The sequence below is a fragment of the Megalobrama amblycephala genome, linkage group LG6 (genome assembly GCF_018812025.1).
Source record: "Megalobrama amblycephala isolate DHTTF-2021 linkage group LG6, ASM1881202v1, whole genome shotgun sequence".
In the NCBI taxonomy this organism is placed as follows: domain Eukaryota; kingdom Metazoa; phylum Chordata; class Actinopteri; order Cypriniformes; family Xenocyprididae; genus Megalobrama; species Megalobrama amblycephala.
In genome coordinates, this window is record NC_063049.1 from 1,565,196 (window position 1) to 1,578,326 (window position 13,131).

At 38.7% G+C, this 13,131-nt stretch overlaps 2 protein-coding genes across 2 annotated transcripts; both read left to right on the top strand.

Moving 5' to 3' along the window:
* Positions 1 to 49: 49 nt before the first annotated feature.
* LOC125269636 (claudin-10) lies at positions 50 to 3,808 on the top strand. The gene is made up of 5 exons (XM_048192568.1): positions 50 to 421; positions 493 to 654; positions 907 to 994; positions 2,904 to 2,999; positions 3,552 to 3,808. The coding sequence occupies exons 1-5, from the start codon at positions 163 to 165 to the stop codon at positions 3,733 to 3,735; spliced, it is 789 nt and encodes a 262-aa protein (XP_048048525.1). The 5' UTR covers positions 50 to 162; the 3' UTR covers positions 3,736 to 3,808.
* A 3,250-nt stretch (positions 3,809 to 7,058) lies between these two features.
* On the top strand, positions 7,059 to 12,434 carry LOC125269638 (claudin-10). The gene is made up of 5 exons (XM_048192571.1): positions 7,059 to 7,414; positions 8,730 to 8,891; positions 8,965 to 9,046; positions 9,133 to 9,240; positions 10,138 to 12,434. The coding sequence occupies exons 1-5, from the start codon at positions 7,183 to 7,185 to the stop codon at positions 10,292 to 10,294; spliced, it is 741 nt and encodes a 246-aa protein (XP_048048528.1). The 5' UTR covers positions 7,059 to 7,182; the 3' UTR covers positions 10,295 to 12,434.
* Positions 12,435 to 13,131: the final 697 nt, after the last annotated feature.

The window sequence follows — 13,131 nt, forward strand, 5'->3', positions numbered from 1 at the left end:
TTGGGTCTTATTTCTCTGCCAGACACACTCTTCATAATATTTATAGTAAACCAGCGTCACGATGTGTGTACAAACACAACATCCGTCCCTTCAGGACTGTTTCTTAAAGGTCAGACCGCAAACTGCTCTCCTCGCTGAAGAATCGACCATGTTTGAGTGAGAATGAGCGTAGGCTCAGATGACAGAACGATGAGGAAAAGTCTGATACAGGTGTTCGGATTCTTGTTTTCCACCCTCGGCTGGCTCTTCGTCAGCTGCACACTAGCCATGAACTACTGGAGAGTCATTTTTGTAGGCGGCAAAGGCGGCAGCTGGATGATCAAGTCGTCCTGGTATTGGTCAAACCTGTGGAGGGACTGTGTGACGGACACGTCTTCCGTCACGAACTGCAGAGACTATGATGTGCTGTGGGCCGTCACACGTAAGTCCCCTTAAATGAGGCTTGATTCGTGGGAGAGATTGAGTTATCTGACTCTTGTGCCTCTTGAATAGCGTACGTTCAGGGCGTCCGAGGGCTGCTGATGGTCGGCATGAGTCTGGGGTTTGTCGCTGCTGTGCTCTGCTTCATTGGCATGGACTGCACATACATCGGTGGAAGTGGGAAAACAAAGGATAAAATATTATTCTCCGGAGCAGCTTTTCATTTTGTTGGTGGTGAGCAAATATTTATGTATTTAAACTATATGTACTCACACAGAGTATCTGATCTGTGTTTATGCAGTAAAGTGGGGCTCTAAAGCCTTAAATTCTTCCATTACATGGATGATCAGAAATCAGCATGGTTCCTCCTGAAACTGATGTACTCATTGGGAACATATTTTAAAGACAAAGAATAGGAAAGTGTTGTGTTTTACCAGTGTTCACCCATACATATATTAAGAAATCTCTTGTTTCTCGTCCTCACAGGTGTGTCAGCGCTTGCGGCGTATTGTTTATACACAAACAGGGTCGCCAGCAGTGCCTTTTCACCTGTTGTTGACAGAAGTATTATAAGGTACATGATTCTCCAAGAAAAGGCAATGCCATACTTTAACCTTAATTATCCCAACTGGGATGTTTTTAATCTTGCAGTACCACACGCTTTTTTATTTAACCAGGTAAGTCTATTGAGAACCAGTTCTCGTTTACAATAACGATCTGGCCAAGAGGCAGCATAAAGAGCCAGTACAATACAAAAAACTGCGGCTTGTGTTGGTTGCAGCAGGAGCGTTGAGGCAGGATCTAGTAGCAGCAAATGTATTCAAAAGCAAAAGGCAAACAAACATACTGAAAGACTTACTAACAGACATAAGGATGGACAATTGACTGAACATGGGGCAGGTGGATGCAGCACGGATAGTTTTACTGTTTACTGCACTTTGATATTCTTCTAGTTATTTCCCAGCTAATAATTTAGAAGTCTCACACATTCACAGAAAACACCTTACAAAGAGGTGGATAATATTAATGAAACTAAAGGGCACTTAAGTGCACTTAAAGAGAGACACTTTAATGACTCTTTACACTTTTAAAAAGTGAAAAGTCAAATTAAAAGTTTAACTTTAAAGTAAATTTTAGATTATTGTTTTAATAATCTTTTGTCATGCTTTAAAGTACATTTATTATTCTATGTTGACTATGAGCAGCAGAGAAGACATTTACTTTATCACTCGCTCCTGCAGTAATCCCACACTCCAGCTTCACTCCAGCTTCACTCCGGGTTCCACATTTTCACACTGGTAATCATGGAACAAGAGAAAACAGATGCTCTGACTTTCAGAAACAGGCCTGGAAATTAACCTTAAAAATCCTTAAAAATCGATCTAAATGTAAAAGATTAGTAAAAGAATGTGTCCACACCACAACTCTAACAATGATGACAGAAGAACTGGAATGATGGAATCACTTTCACAATGATTTTTTATTTTTTTTTCATCTAAAATAAATAGGATCAAAATCCCTTAATCGTCCTCCATTAATATTGATACTCTTGGTAAATATGAGCAAAACACACTGTGAAAACTGTTTTTTTAGTCTTTCCTTTGAAATATTCACAAAGAAATCAAACATTTAATTGAAGTAAAATTACACAAACATTTATAAAAGGTGTCTTTACCAACTATGTACTTGTGTCAAAAAATGTTATTGTTAGTTACATAGTTTAGGGTCCAATTCTCACTATTAACTCTGACTTTTGCCTCAAACTCATAATTACTGCTTATGAACAGTTAGTAAGGTAGAGTTGTTAAGTTCAGGTATTGGGTAGGATTAAGGGATGTAGAATATGGTCATACAGAGTAAGGCATTAATAAGTACTAATAAACAGCCAATATCTAAGTAATATGTTTAGTAATAAGCAACTGGTTAATAGTGAGAAATGGTTTCTAAACTAAAGTGTTACCCAATGTACTTATTGTGTTCATGTTGTATTGCAAAACACTGTAATTACAGAAATTAATTACATGCAGGTATTTTTTAAGTATAAGTACAATGTAAAAACATGTATGCACACAATAAGTGAATTATATCGATTTGTGTTTCACTGCTGACACACAGAGCCGAGAGCAGAGTAATGAAGGTCATGTGGTTATATGAGGAAAGACACCAGTAGGAGGCGATGAAGAAGCTGTTGTACACCACTGTCAGTAAAACATGTTCATACAGACAGTGTTGAACTGCTCAAATCAAGAAAGGGCTTGATGGTTTTTATTTGTCATTTTGATGTGGTGTAGAGTGATGCGAAATTTATAACACTTTAGCACACTCTCTTTCAGAGAAATATCTGGTTTATGTTTACACTAGTATAATGAGAATAAAAAAATATATTCAGTGCTGATTATCAGATGTCCGAGATGTATAAAAAAAAGGCAGATGTTCTGTTTATTTGCATTATTACTCGTCTGCATTGTATTTGTACTGTGTAGGTATGGGATTGGAACTCCGATATTCCTCGGACTGGCTGGAAGTTTCTTTATAATTCTTGGATCTGTTTTATATGGTGTTACAGTCATCCCAACGAGGTAAATGCTTGCTTCAGCAAAACTTACAAAACGAATTAAGAATATTTTATAACACTTAAAGTTCAAATCAAAGGCTGCTTCAACAAGGCATCAGTTCAGGGGGTGAACACTTATGCAGTTAGTTATTATAAGGTTTAATTATATCTGTTTTTTCTGAAATGTGTCACTTTGGTTTTCAGTGGCATTGCATAAGTTGTCATTTTCACATTAAAGGTGCAAAAGTTCTGATTTATCTTTGTTTCATTTGTACATCACAAAAACAGCTGTTTAACAGGGGTGTGAAGACTTTTAATATCAACTGTAACAAGAACTAACAACGAGCAATATATCCATACAGCATTTATTAACCTTTGTTAATGTTATTTAATAAAATGTTCATGTTAGTTCACAGTGCATTACCTAATGTTTACAGATACAACATTTGATCTTAAAAATATATGTTGAGATTAACATTAAGATAAATTCTGTAAAAAAGATGATTGTAAAAAACCTTATTGTTGCAGAATATTTTCATAGTGAATGTGTAGATTGATCTCCAGTTCTCTTTTGTAGAATATTGAGTGCGTTTGCAGCGAGTGCAGCAGAAGCTCCTCCGTCGTACGGCCAGCGGACGGCCGGTAAATCTCTCTACACTACTCCATACTACGCTCTGTCACAACGCTCCAGCAGCTCTCACGTCTCCAGCATCTCACACGTCACAGCGGAGAAAATATCTGCCAGAGACACCTTTGTGTGAAACCCTAAAAGAGCTCTGTAACATGACAACCAGCAATAAAAACTACAAAAAACCTGCTACATGTTGGATTCATTTTGTGGAAAGTCTTTCAGTTGGTTCCAGTCATTGATCCAATTAATATTTTATGTTATTTGTTAGTCTGCGCTCTTAAAAATAAAGGTTCTTTATTGCGATCACTGATTCCATGAAGAACCTTTAATATCCATGGAATCAGAAAAGGTTCTTCAGAGTGGAAAAATGTTCTTTAGATTGTTAAAATATTCTTCATGTGAAAAGAAAAACAATGGCTATTTTAAGAACTGATCACTGAAAAGTTCTTTGGGGAACCAGAAATGGTTCTTCTATGGCATTGCTGTTGTTGCTTCCCAGTTACAGGCCTATTTAACAGCATATAACCTCTATTAGCCTTTCCAGTCTGGCCTTTGTCCATTACACAGTACTGAAACAGCCCTGGTTATGGTTCTAAGCTATGATGATCTCATAGTTTCTGATTCTGATGTTAGACCTCAGCTTTGACACTGTTAGTCATGATAGATACTCCTGTAACAGCCTTCAGCAACTGGAATGACTGGCACAGCCTTTGACTGGTTTTCCTCCTATTTGACAGGGAGGCAATAAATTGTTGTATACCCGAAGCACAAATCATCCACCAAATCCATCAGTTCTGGTGTACCTTAAGGATTTGTTTTGGGCCCTCTTCTTTTCACTATTTATATGTTACCAGTTGGGCAAATAATTCCACTGTTATGCTGATGACATTCAGATTTATTGTAGCACACCTTCCACCTCAGTGTTTACTCATCCTACATTAACAACTGGAACTCAAGCTTTGGCTGGAGGCAAATTACCTAAATTTAGTGAAGTTCCTAAATGTAATTGAGGGAGCCCATCTAATCTTCCAATCAACAGAGTATATAATCAGCTGCTAACCTCTCTTCAGTCTCAGCTGTTCCAGCATCCCTCCACCTTCCCAAACTCCACCTTCATCTTCATCTTATGTAATCATATCCTATATTTATTCAGTATGGGTTTATATCAGAGCTTGAGTTAAAGCTGCTTCATCGAGCCCCTCCTTAGTGGACAGCAAGCCAAATTAGCTAATCTAATACCTTAAAGATTATATGGGAAAACAAACTCATTAAACTTGAGTAAAAGTTTAAAAAACATTAAAGTTTGAGATGGAGTTTCATGAATCCCGAGAGGCTAAACCAGAACGGTTTAACAGTCAACTTCCCAAAAAGATGTTTTATGCAGGGGGTGTGCATGCTTGAAATACCTACAGCGAAATGTGGAAAGTAAATCTACAGCTAATCTACAGCACTTAACGTTGGATTCACCTCGTCGTGCTGCTAGCTGGCTAGCACTGGACATCTACTGGACGTTTCGCTCAACTACCATTAAAATAAGCCTTAAATGCACCGCAGAGACTGAAAAATTGTCTTTGTTTCATTGGTGACACTGACACTCATTAGGACCGGAGATAGCGGTAAGCCATAAGCTAACTTGTTTTAGCTGCGGCACAAGCTAGCCATCAGCGTACTGTGGTTGCTGTTTTTGGGTACTATTTTTATCGTGATGGCACCGAAGAAAAATCCAGCCGTGGAAGAGACGGAGGACATAAGAAAGGCACTTGATTTTCTTTTCCAGGATATAGGAACTATAAAGACTAAACAGGATAAAATTCTCAAATTGGTGGAGGAAGTTACACAGTTACGAATTCAGATCGAGGAAAGGGACAAGAAAATAGCGGAGCTGGAGAGGAAAGTGGAGGACTTGGAGCAATACTCCAGGATCAATGACGTGATTGTGACCGGGCTTAAGATAAAACCCCGCTCATATGCTCATGCGGTGACTGCTGGCAGTGAGGACGAGCCCGGAGACCTGGAGGTGAGCTCTGCGGAACAACAGGTGGCGGCCTTTCTTGCATCGAGGGATATACATCTGGATGTGGACTCAATCGAGGCTTGTCACCCTCTCCCAAGGATGAAGGACAATAACACACCAGCTGTGATTCTAAGGTTTGTCAATCGGAAAAATAAGATCGCACTGATGAAACAAGGAAAAAAGCTGAAAGGTACCAATGTATACTTGAACGATCACTTAACGAAGAGAAATGCGAATATTGCTAAAAAAGCCAGATACTTAAGGAAACAGAACAAAATTCAAAATACTTGAGTTATGAACTGTAAAATATACATCAGACTGAATGGTTCACCTGAAGAGGCTAAAGTATTGGTAGTTAAAGACATAGAGGACTTGAAAAAATATGAATAAAGACAATGTTTGTTTAATGAGGGGAAAAAATGCTTCTGTGTATACTCAAACAATGACATCCAATTATAATTCATCTACTACAGATGATAAGGACATAGGGTTACAGCAAAGGATTCTGGACTATGAGCACTTGGAACTGAAATCAATTCAATACACTGAACACTGATTCCACTCTTTCATTTAATGATCACATTGGTAAAGTGCTAAAAACAGCTTTTTTCCACCTACGTAATATCTCTCGTATTCAATCCTCTCTTAGTCAGCAGTATGCTGAAACTGTTACACATGCCTTTGTGACATCTCAACTAGATTACTGTTACTCACTTCTTTATGGCCTTTCAGCTAAAAATATATTAAATGATTACAATATGTTCAAAACTCTGCAGGCCGCTTGATCACTCACACAATAAACAATGAGCACATTACTCCAGTCCTCTATCACATTCATTGGCTTCCGGTTTCCTTGCGTATAAACTCCAAGGTACTAATTCTCACATACAAAGCTCTCTTGACTTACTTCAGCCTTAAGCTCCTGTTCGCTCCTTACGATCTTCTAGTGTGGGACTGTTGGTCACCCCTAAGTTTAGTCAGGTGACTGGGAGCCAGGTCTTTCATTGTTGTGGGAATGCTCTTCCTCAAGATATCCGTCAACCATCCTCCCTTCTCTCCTTCAAAAACCTCTTAAAAACATGTTTTTTTTGTTTTGTTCTCTGAATATTACCCTTCAGCTCTTGATCTGTAAATTGTACCTTGTTATGGATATGTTATTTGTTTGAATCCCTCCTTGTTTGTATCTCTAACCTAACTTTGTAAGCAACATCTGTATTTTGCTTTTTTTGCATCGGTATGTGTATTGCATTTTGATGTTGATGTTTATTTGGTTTTGTTCCTTAAACTTTGTAAAGCGACCTTGGGTGTTGGAAAGGCACTATATAAATAAAAATTATTATTACTATTATTTTGGAAACTTTATTTTACAAAACCATGTGATATGGGTGTCTGTATATAATAAACACAGAGTTTGAGAGTGGCATTGATGACACCACAAACAAGCAGCGTCCTCCACCCTCAGACCAGTGAAAGCACTAGATCCCTCCAACACCTGACGGAAGGTGCGTCTGTCTTCTCGCCGAGTTAAGATCTTTAAAAGATCTTCTATATTTTCATCCCAGCATGCATTACAGAACGGTGCTGATGTACACTGAAATAGGCTGCTTTGTAGCCTGCGCCTGCGGCTGGATCTTGGTCTGCTCGACTATGCCGACGGAATACTGGACTTACTCTGAAGTGGAGAGTTTAGTCCTCACGTCATCTCACTATTTCTCCAACCTCTGGAAAGACTGTCTCTCCGACTCCACCGGTGTCTCCGACTGCAAAGAGTTTCCCTCCCTGCTGGCTCTGCAGAGTAAGTGTTATCAGAACGTTACTTCACTCCAGTCGATAATGTTTTAGGCTGGCCGTTTCTGTACACACACTAACCTAAAGATCCTGAACATTTGCACTGTTAGTGTGTAGGGGGTGAAAGACATCGAACTATCACTGATGGTTATTCTGATGCAAGATTACGTGGAACATGAATTTAAAGGTGCCCTAGATTATGTTTTTAAAAGATGTAATATAAGTCTAAGGTGTCTCCTGAATGTCTCTGTGAAGTTTCAGATCAAAATACCCCATAGATTTTTTTTAATAAATTTTTTTAACTGCCTATTTTGGGGCATCATTATAAACGCGCCGATTTTATGCTGCGGCCCCTTTAAATCCCGTGGTCCACGCCCACAGAGCTCGCGCTTGCCTTGAACAGTGCATAAACAAAGTTTACGCAGCTAATATAACCCTCAAAATGGATCTTTACAAAGTGTTCGTCATGCATGCGGCATGCATGCGTCGGATTATGTGAGTATTGTATACTGTTATATTGTTTACTTCTGATTTTGAATGACTTTGATAGTGCTCCGTGGCTAACGGCTAATGCTACTCTGTTGGAGAGATTTATAAAGAATGAAGTTGTGTTTATGCATTATACAGACTGCAAGTGTTTAAAAATGAAAATAGCGACGGCTCTCTTGTCTCCGTGAATACAGTAAGAAACGATGGTAACTTTAACCACATTTAACAGTATATTAGCAACATGCTAACGAAACATTTAGAAAGACAATTTACAAATATCACTAAAAATATCATGTTATCATGGATCATGTCAGTTATTATTGCTCCATCTGCCATTTTTCACTATTGTTCTTGCTTGCTTACCTAGTCTGATGATTCAGCTGTGCACAGATCCAGACGTTAATACTGGCTGCCCTTGTCTAATGCCTTTCATAATGTTGGGAACATGGGCTGGCATATGCAAATATTGGGGGCGTACACCCCGACTGTTACGTAACAGTCGGTGTTATGTTGAGATTCACCTGTTCTTCTGAGGTCTTTTAAACAAATGAGATTTATATAAGAAGGAGGAAACAAAGGAGTTTGAAACTCACTGTATGTCATTTCCATGTACTGAACTCTTGTTATTCAACTATGCCAAGATAAATTAAATTTTTCATTCGAGGGCACCTTTAACATATCATAATAAACTGCAATATTCCATAAAAAATAAGAATTGTCAATTTGTCAAGGACTTGTGCATGTGCGAAATATTCATCTCATAATGCAATATTAGTGCACTGTGAAAAACACTACAAATAAATGTGACTATTGCTGTGTCCATCTTTCAACAGCATACATTCATCTGTGCCGATCTCTCGTCATCACATCCATACTTCTGGGATTCATCGGATCCGCTCTGGCATTGGTGGGGATGAAGTGCACAAAACTTGGGGGCACTGAAATCGTGAATGCAAGAATAACCTTTGCTGCAGGGATCACCTACCTTCTATCCGGTAAACATCTGCACCTGTCCGGTCTGTTCGGCATGTTCCTGCTCCTCTCAACTCGTCTTCGTTTCTGTTTTAGGTTTCTGCGGGATGTTTGCTTACAGCTGGTACGGACACAAGGTGATTTCTGAGTTCATGGATCCCAACTACAAGGCCAAAAAGTGAATATTTCAGTACGGAAATTAAATCAGGTGAAATGTGCTCTTGATACGGATCAGAGCTGTAAAGGTGTTTGTTGTGGAGACAGGTTTGAGCCGGGAGTGGCGCTGTTTGTGGGATGGGGTGGATCGGCATTACTGCTGGTCGGAGGACTCGTTTACAGCATCACTGCAGGGAACCAGGCCTGCAAATCCAGGTATTATCGCACAAAATCTAATGCCAAGTGGACAAAAAATGACCTGAACCTCTGAGTATATTGCTAAAACACATCTTTAGTTCACAAAATCAAGGAGTGATATTTTGCATTAAGAAAATTAAGCCTATATTGCAACCAAGTGCCTTGAGATTCACCCTTCAAGATGGAGATACACTCTATTTTAAGGTGTCTTGTTACAGTGCAATTATACATTTAGGTACTGTGTTGTATTAATTAACTTGTGCTCTCTATAGGGTTAGGAATAGGGTTTATTTTAAAGTCCATGCACTCATTGAGTATTTACCTAAGGAAGCACTGGGTAATATAAGGTAACTACTTGGGTTAAGATCAGGTTCAAGGTTCGTACCTAGTTATACCCAGTTATTGTAATTATAAGTACATAGTGTAAAATACAACTAACCCTAAACCAAACCTGGTAGTACTGTATGTAATAATGCATAATTTAATGTTATTACTACAGTAAGTACATGTAAAAAGGACACTAAAATGAAGTGTTACCCAACATTCATGTAAAAGGCATCTAATGTGTAATCAGGAAAGTGTGCTAAACTGGTCCAAACTTGAGATTTTGAGTTGTACAAAGTCAATTTGAGTTAAAATGTAAGTTTTCATGAATCGAGGGACTGGGATTCTGTTTCATTTCTGAAGTGCTTCACCTGCTAACACTTTATTTCCATGGTCCCCTTTAGACATTGTACTGCATGTCAACTTATTCTACTAACCCGAACCTTAACCTAACAGGCATTACCTTACATATAGGTGCAAAGTAACATTAAGTGGACCATTGAAATAAAGTCCTTCCCCTCACTTTTGTGAATTTTCAACCAAGATGTCCTGCCACTGAACATAATCATGATTAGATGTTTGTGACTTCAGCTCCAAGACCCAAGAGAAGTCATCACATCACAGTCCTTCCTCCGAGCCGAAGCAGAAGAGCCTGTACACTCCTCCGCCGTCGCCCATCCCGGACAGAGCAAAGCAGACGCCAAGCAGACCACTGAAAGGGTTTCACCGCGTGGATGCTTACGTCTGATATGTTCCTCTCATATAATCTGGGACTGTTTTACAATGTGTTTATCTGGAATACCTCTTTAGTGCTACTGCAAAGCTGTAAAGTTTAGTGCACTGCAATGAATCTTTCTGCAAGTCTTTTTTTACATCATGATTGTGATCGAGACACCAGACTTTGATAGTCGCAAACAGAATTAATTGTTTGGATATTCTAGTCTTGTTGACTGTGCCACGGGTGATGCTCTTCAAATCTCCTTTAGGTCTGATTCTGATTTTAGATTCCTCGTCTTCCATCTCTTTAGTCCTGTTTAAACTGGATTCACGAGTTCACACTTACATATAATAAAGCAGAGTGAAGGTTATGAGAATTTAGCGTGCTGTCCAGGGGGCTCAGAATTATGGCCAGAATTTTGAGATAGGAATAGTTTGGACTAGAAGTGAGGAGATGGTGTGGAGGAGAGATGCTGATAAACTGTCAATGAACAGAGGTAAGACTGCTGTATATACACCTCTTATCGTTGATTAACTGAATGCTCTCCACTTGTATTAATTAGGTTAATTATCTGAACATGCTCCTCCCAAACGTTGTTAATAAAACATCATTTATTCACAGCTGTTCCATGTTAGTCCATTCAGCTCTGTATAAATTGCATTACAGAAGAGTGAACGCCAGTCCTTGGAGTTGATTGGTGGGACACAATGGATCATTCCAGCGCACCGGTGTGCCATTAGGTGCATTTGGCTTATTTACTAATGCTAATGTTTTACTTTACCTTTAGTGTGTGATGTATGTGTGCATGTATATGTTCTGCAGAGTCTAACACAGAGTAAATTATATTCAATCTCACAGAGAACACTGATCCAGGCCTGCATAAAACCCCTCAAAGTCCAGATATTACTTCCTCAAATGTCCACGTCACAATGTGAATTATGAGCATAATGCCACCCAAAAACATTCGCAAAGAGAGAAGGCGAACCTTCAGAGAATAGAAGTGTCGTCGTCATGTTGTGGAGACACTGTGTGTCTGGATGCGAAAGCAAAACCGCTCTTTTTTCTAACACTGTTCATGAGCAGCGCAACCCAAAAGTTAGCTTGTGTACAGCTTCCTGAACCTGGGAGAGTACAACGCAGGCTGTATACAAAGCCTTGGAAGCTGAAGCTGTGATAGAAATATTTTACGTCAACATGAAATGTACAGAAAATGCAGACTAAGGATGCTCAAGTCAAAGACAAGTCACATGATTAGCTTAGATCATTACAAACCAATCACCAGAACAAATCACAGTGATGAAGACATTGATTTTTACTCAACTGTAAGACTTAAATGTGCATGTATCTTTCTATTAAGAGAGACTCACTCTGTTGTTGTGACGAGTGACCTCCCGGCCGTAAATAAAACTTCTTTTCTACAATGAGCAACTTTGAAGTTGTGTCAGGTATATGCTGCGCAGCTAAATAGAAGATCCTACGCTCAAAAGACAACAAAAGTAACAGCTAAAGTGTGATTGAGGTAGTGATAGTATCTTCTTGACGGGACGCCATCACCATACTTCAGGGAAGTATTGTATTGTATTGTAAGTATTCAGGAATTCAGGGAATTACCTCGAGATACTGTAGTATTGTATTAACAACTAGGAGTTGTTTAAATTGTCAGTGGTGAAGTCAGATTTGTATTGAGAATTTCCACGACAAAGCTCACGATTATGGTAAGGGGTGTACACACGCTTGAGGTGTTTGGCCAATCATAACACATTGGTTTAGTTGGCCAATCAGAGCACTCAAAACTTTTCTGAAGGAGGGGCTTTTGTAGAAACCAGAGTGTTTCAGACAGACTGGGAATACTGTAACAGAACACCCTATAAACACAATAACAACCTTTTAAAATAGCGCCATTTAGCCTCTTTAATCGATCAACGAGATTTGCTGCTTGCAGTCGGAGACCGTTGGACACTTCTGTTTCCTGCAGTGACGCCTGTGCAGTGTTAGCGTACTTTATCACAGCTGAAGAGGAAGAGATGCAATATTTGTCAAATACACAATTGTACAAGCAGCAGAAAAAATTTTCATTCAGTACTTTGTTCAGTACCAGTGTTGGGTTAATGTATTACAAGTAACTTGAGTTACGTAATCAGATTATTTTTTTCAAGTAACTAGTAAAGTAACACACTACCTTTTTCAATTTACAACAAAGTATGTTACTTTTTCAAATAAGCAACACAAGTTACTTTGTTTTCACATTTGACTGACAGTTCTCCTGTCCTCATGTTGAGAGAAATAAAGGTCAGAGGTGTCTCTGTGTGAACATGATGTTATTGTAGTTCTGGCTGTCTAAATGTGAACATGCATTTACTCATCTCACTCACACCAAAACATTCAGTATTCCTCAAAATGACTAAAAACAGTGAAGTGCAATCTCAGAATTGAATGCAAACCTGTAATTAACTATATTAAATTACACAAATACTTTATGTATTTAATCTCACTTTATTAACCAATGTCTTTGCTGCTGACCTTCAATGATCTGATTCAGCCAGACTAATAAACAAACAATACTTTAGATTAGATTTAGAAATAAGAGTGTTGAACTTCCTTCTCCTGTATCTATTCTTCTTTAATCCAGAGCACATCTGAAAGGTTTGTTTGAGCGGCGCCCTCTACTGTACAGGAGGAAATATGCCTTTCCCTCAGCCTGAGGCTTATTCATTTCACTTTTGGTGTGAAAGGGTCTTAACATTTGCCAAAAACAGAAATTTTTTGTAGTTATTAAAAAACAAACATGCTTAGGTGAGAAAAAGTAACGCAAAAGTAATGTAACGCATTACTTTTCATTAAAAAGTAACTAAGTCATGCAATATTGT

Bases quoted from the DNA above. Each gene is read 5' to 3' on its own strand.
- LOC125269636 (XM_048192568.1), top strand. From the start codon at position 163: ATGAGCGTAGGCTCAGATGACAGAACGATGAGGAAAAGTCTGATACAG. The intron at 422-492 runs GTAAGTCCCCTT...CCTCTTGAATAG, and splicing joins TGTGCTGTGGGCCGTCACAC to CGTACGTTCAGGGCGTCCGA. The intron at 3,000-3,551 runs GTAAATGCTTGC...TCTCTTTTGTAG, and splicing joins GTTACAGTCATCCCAACGAG to AATATTGAGTGCGTTTGCAG.
- LOC125269638 (XM_048192571.1), top strand. From the start codon at position 7,183: ATGCATTACAGAACGGTGCTGATGTACACTGAAATAGGCTGCTTTGTA. The intron at 7,415-8,729 runs GTAAGTGTTATC...ATCTTTCAACAG, and splicing joins CTCCCTGCTGGCTCTGCAGA to CATACATTCATCTGTGCCGA. The intron at 9,241-10,137 runs GTATTATCGCAC...TTGTGACTTCAG, and splicing joins AACCAGGCCTGCAAATCCAG to CTCCAAGACCCAAGAGAAGT.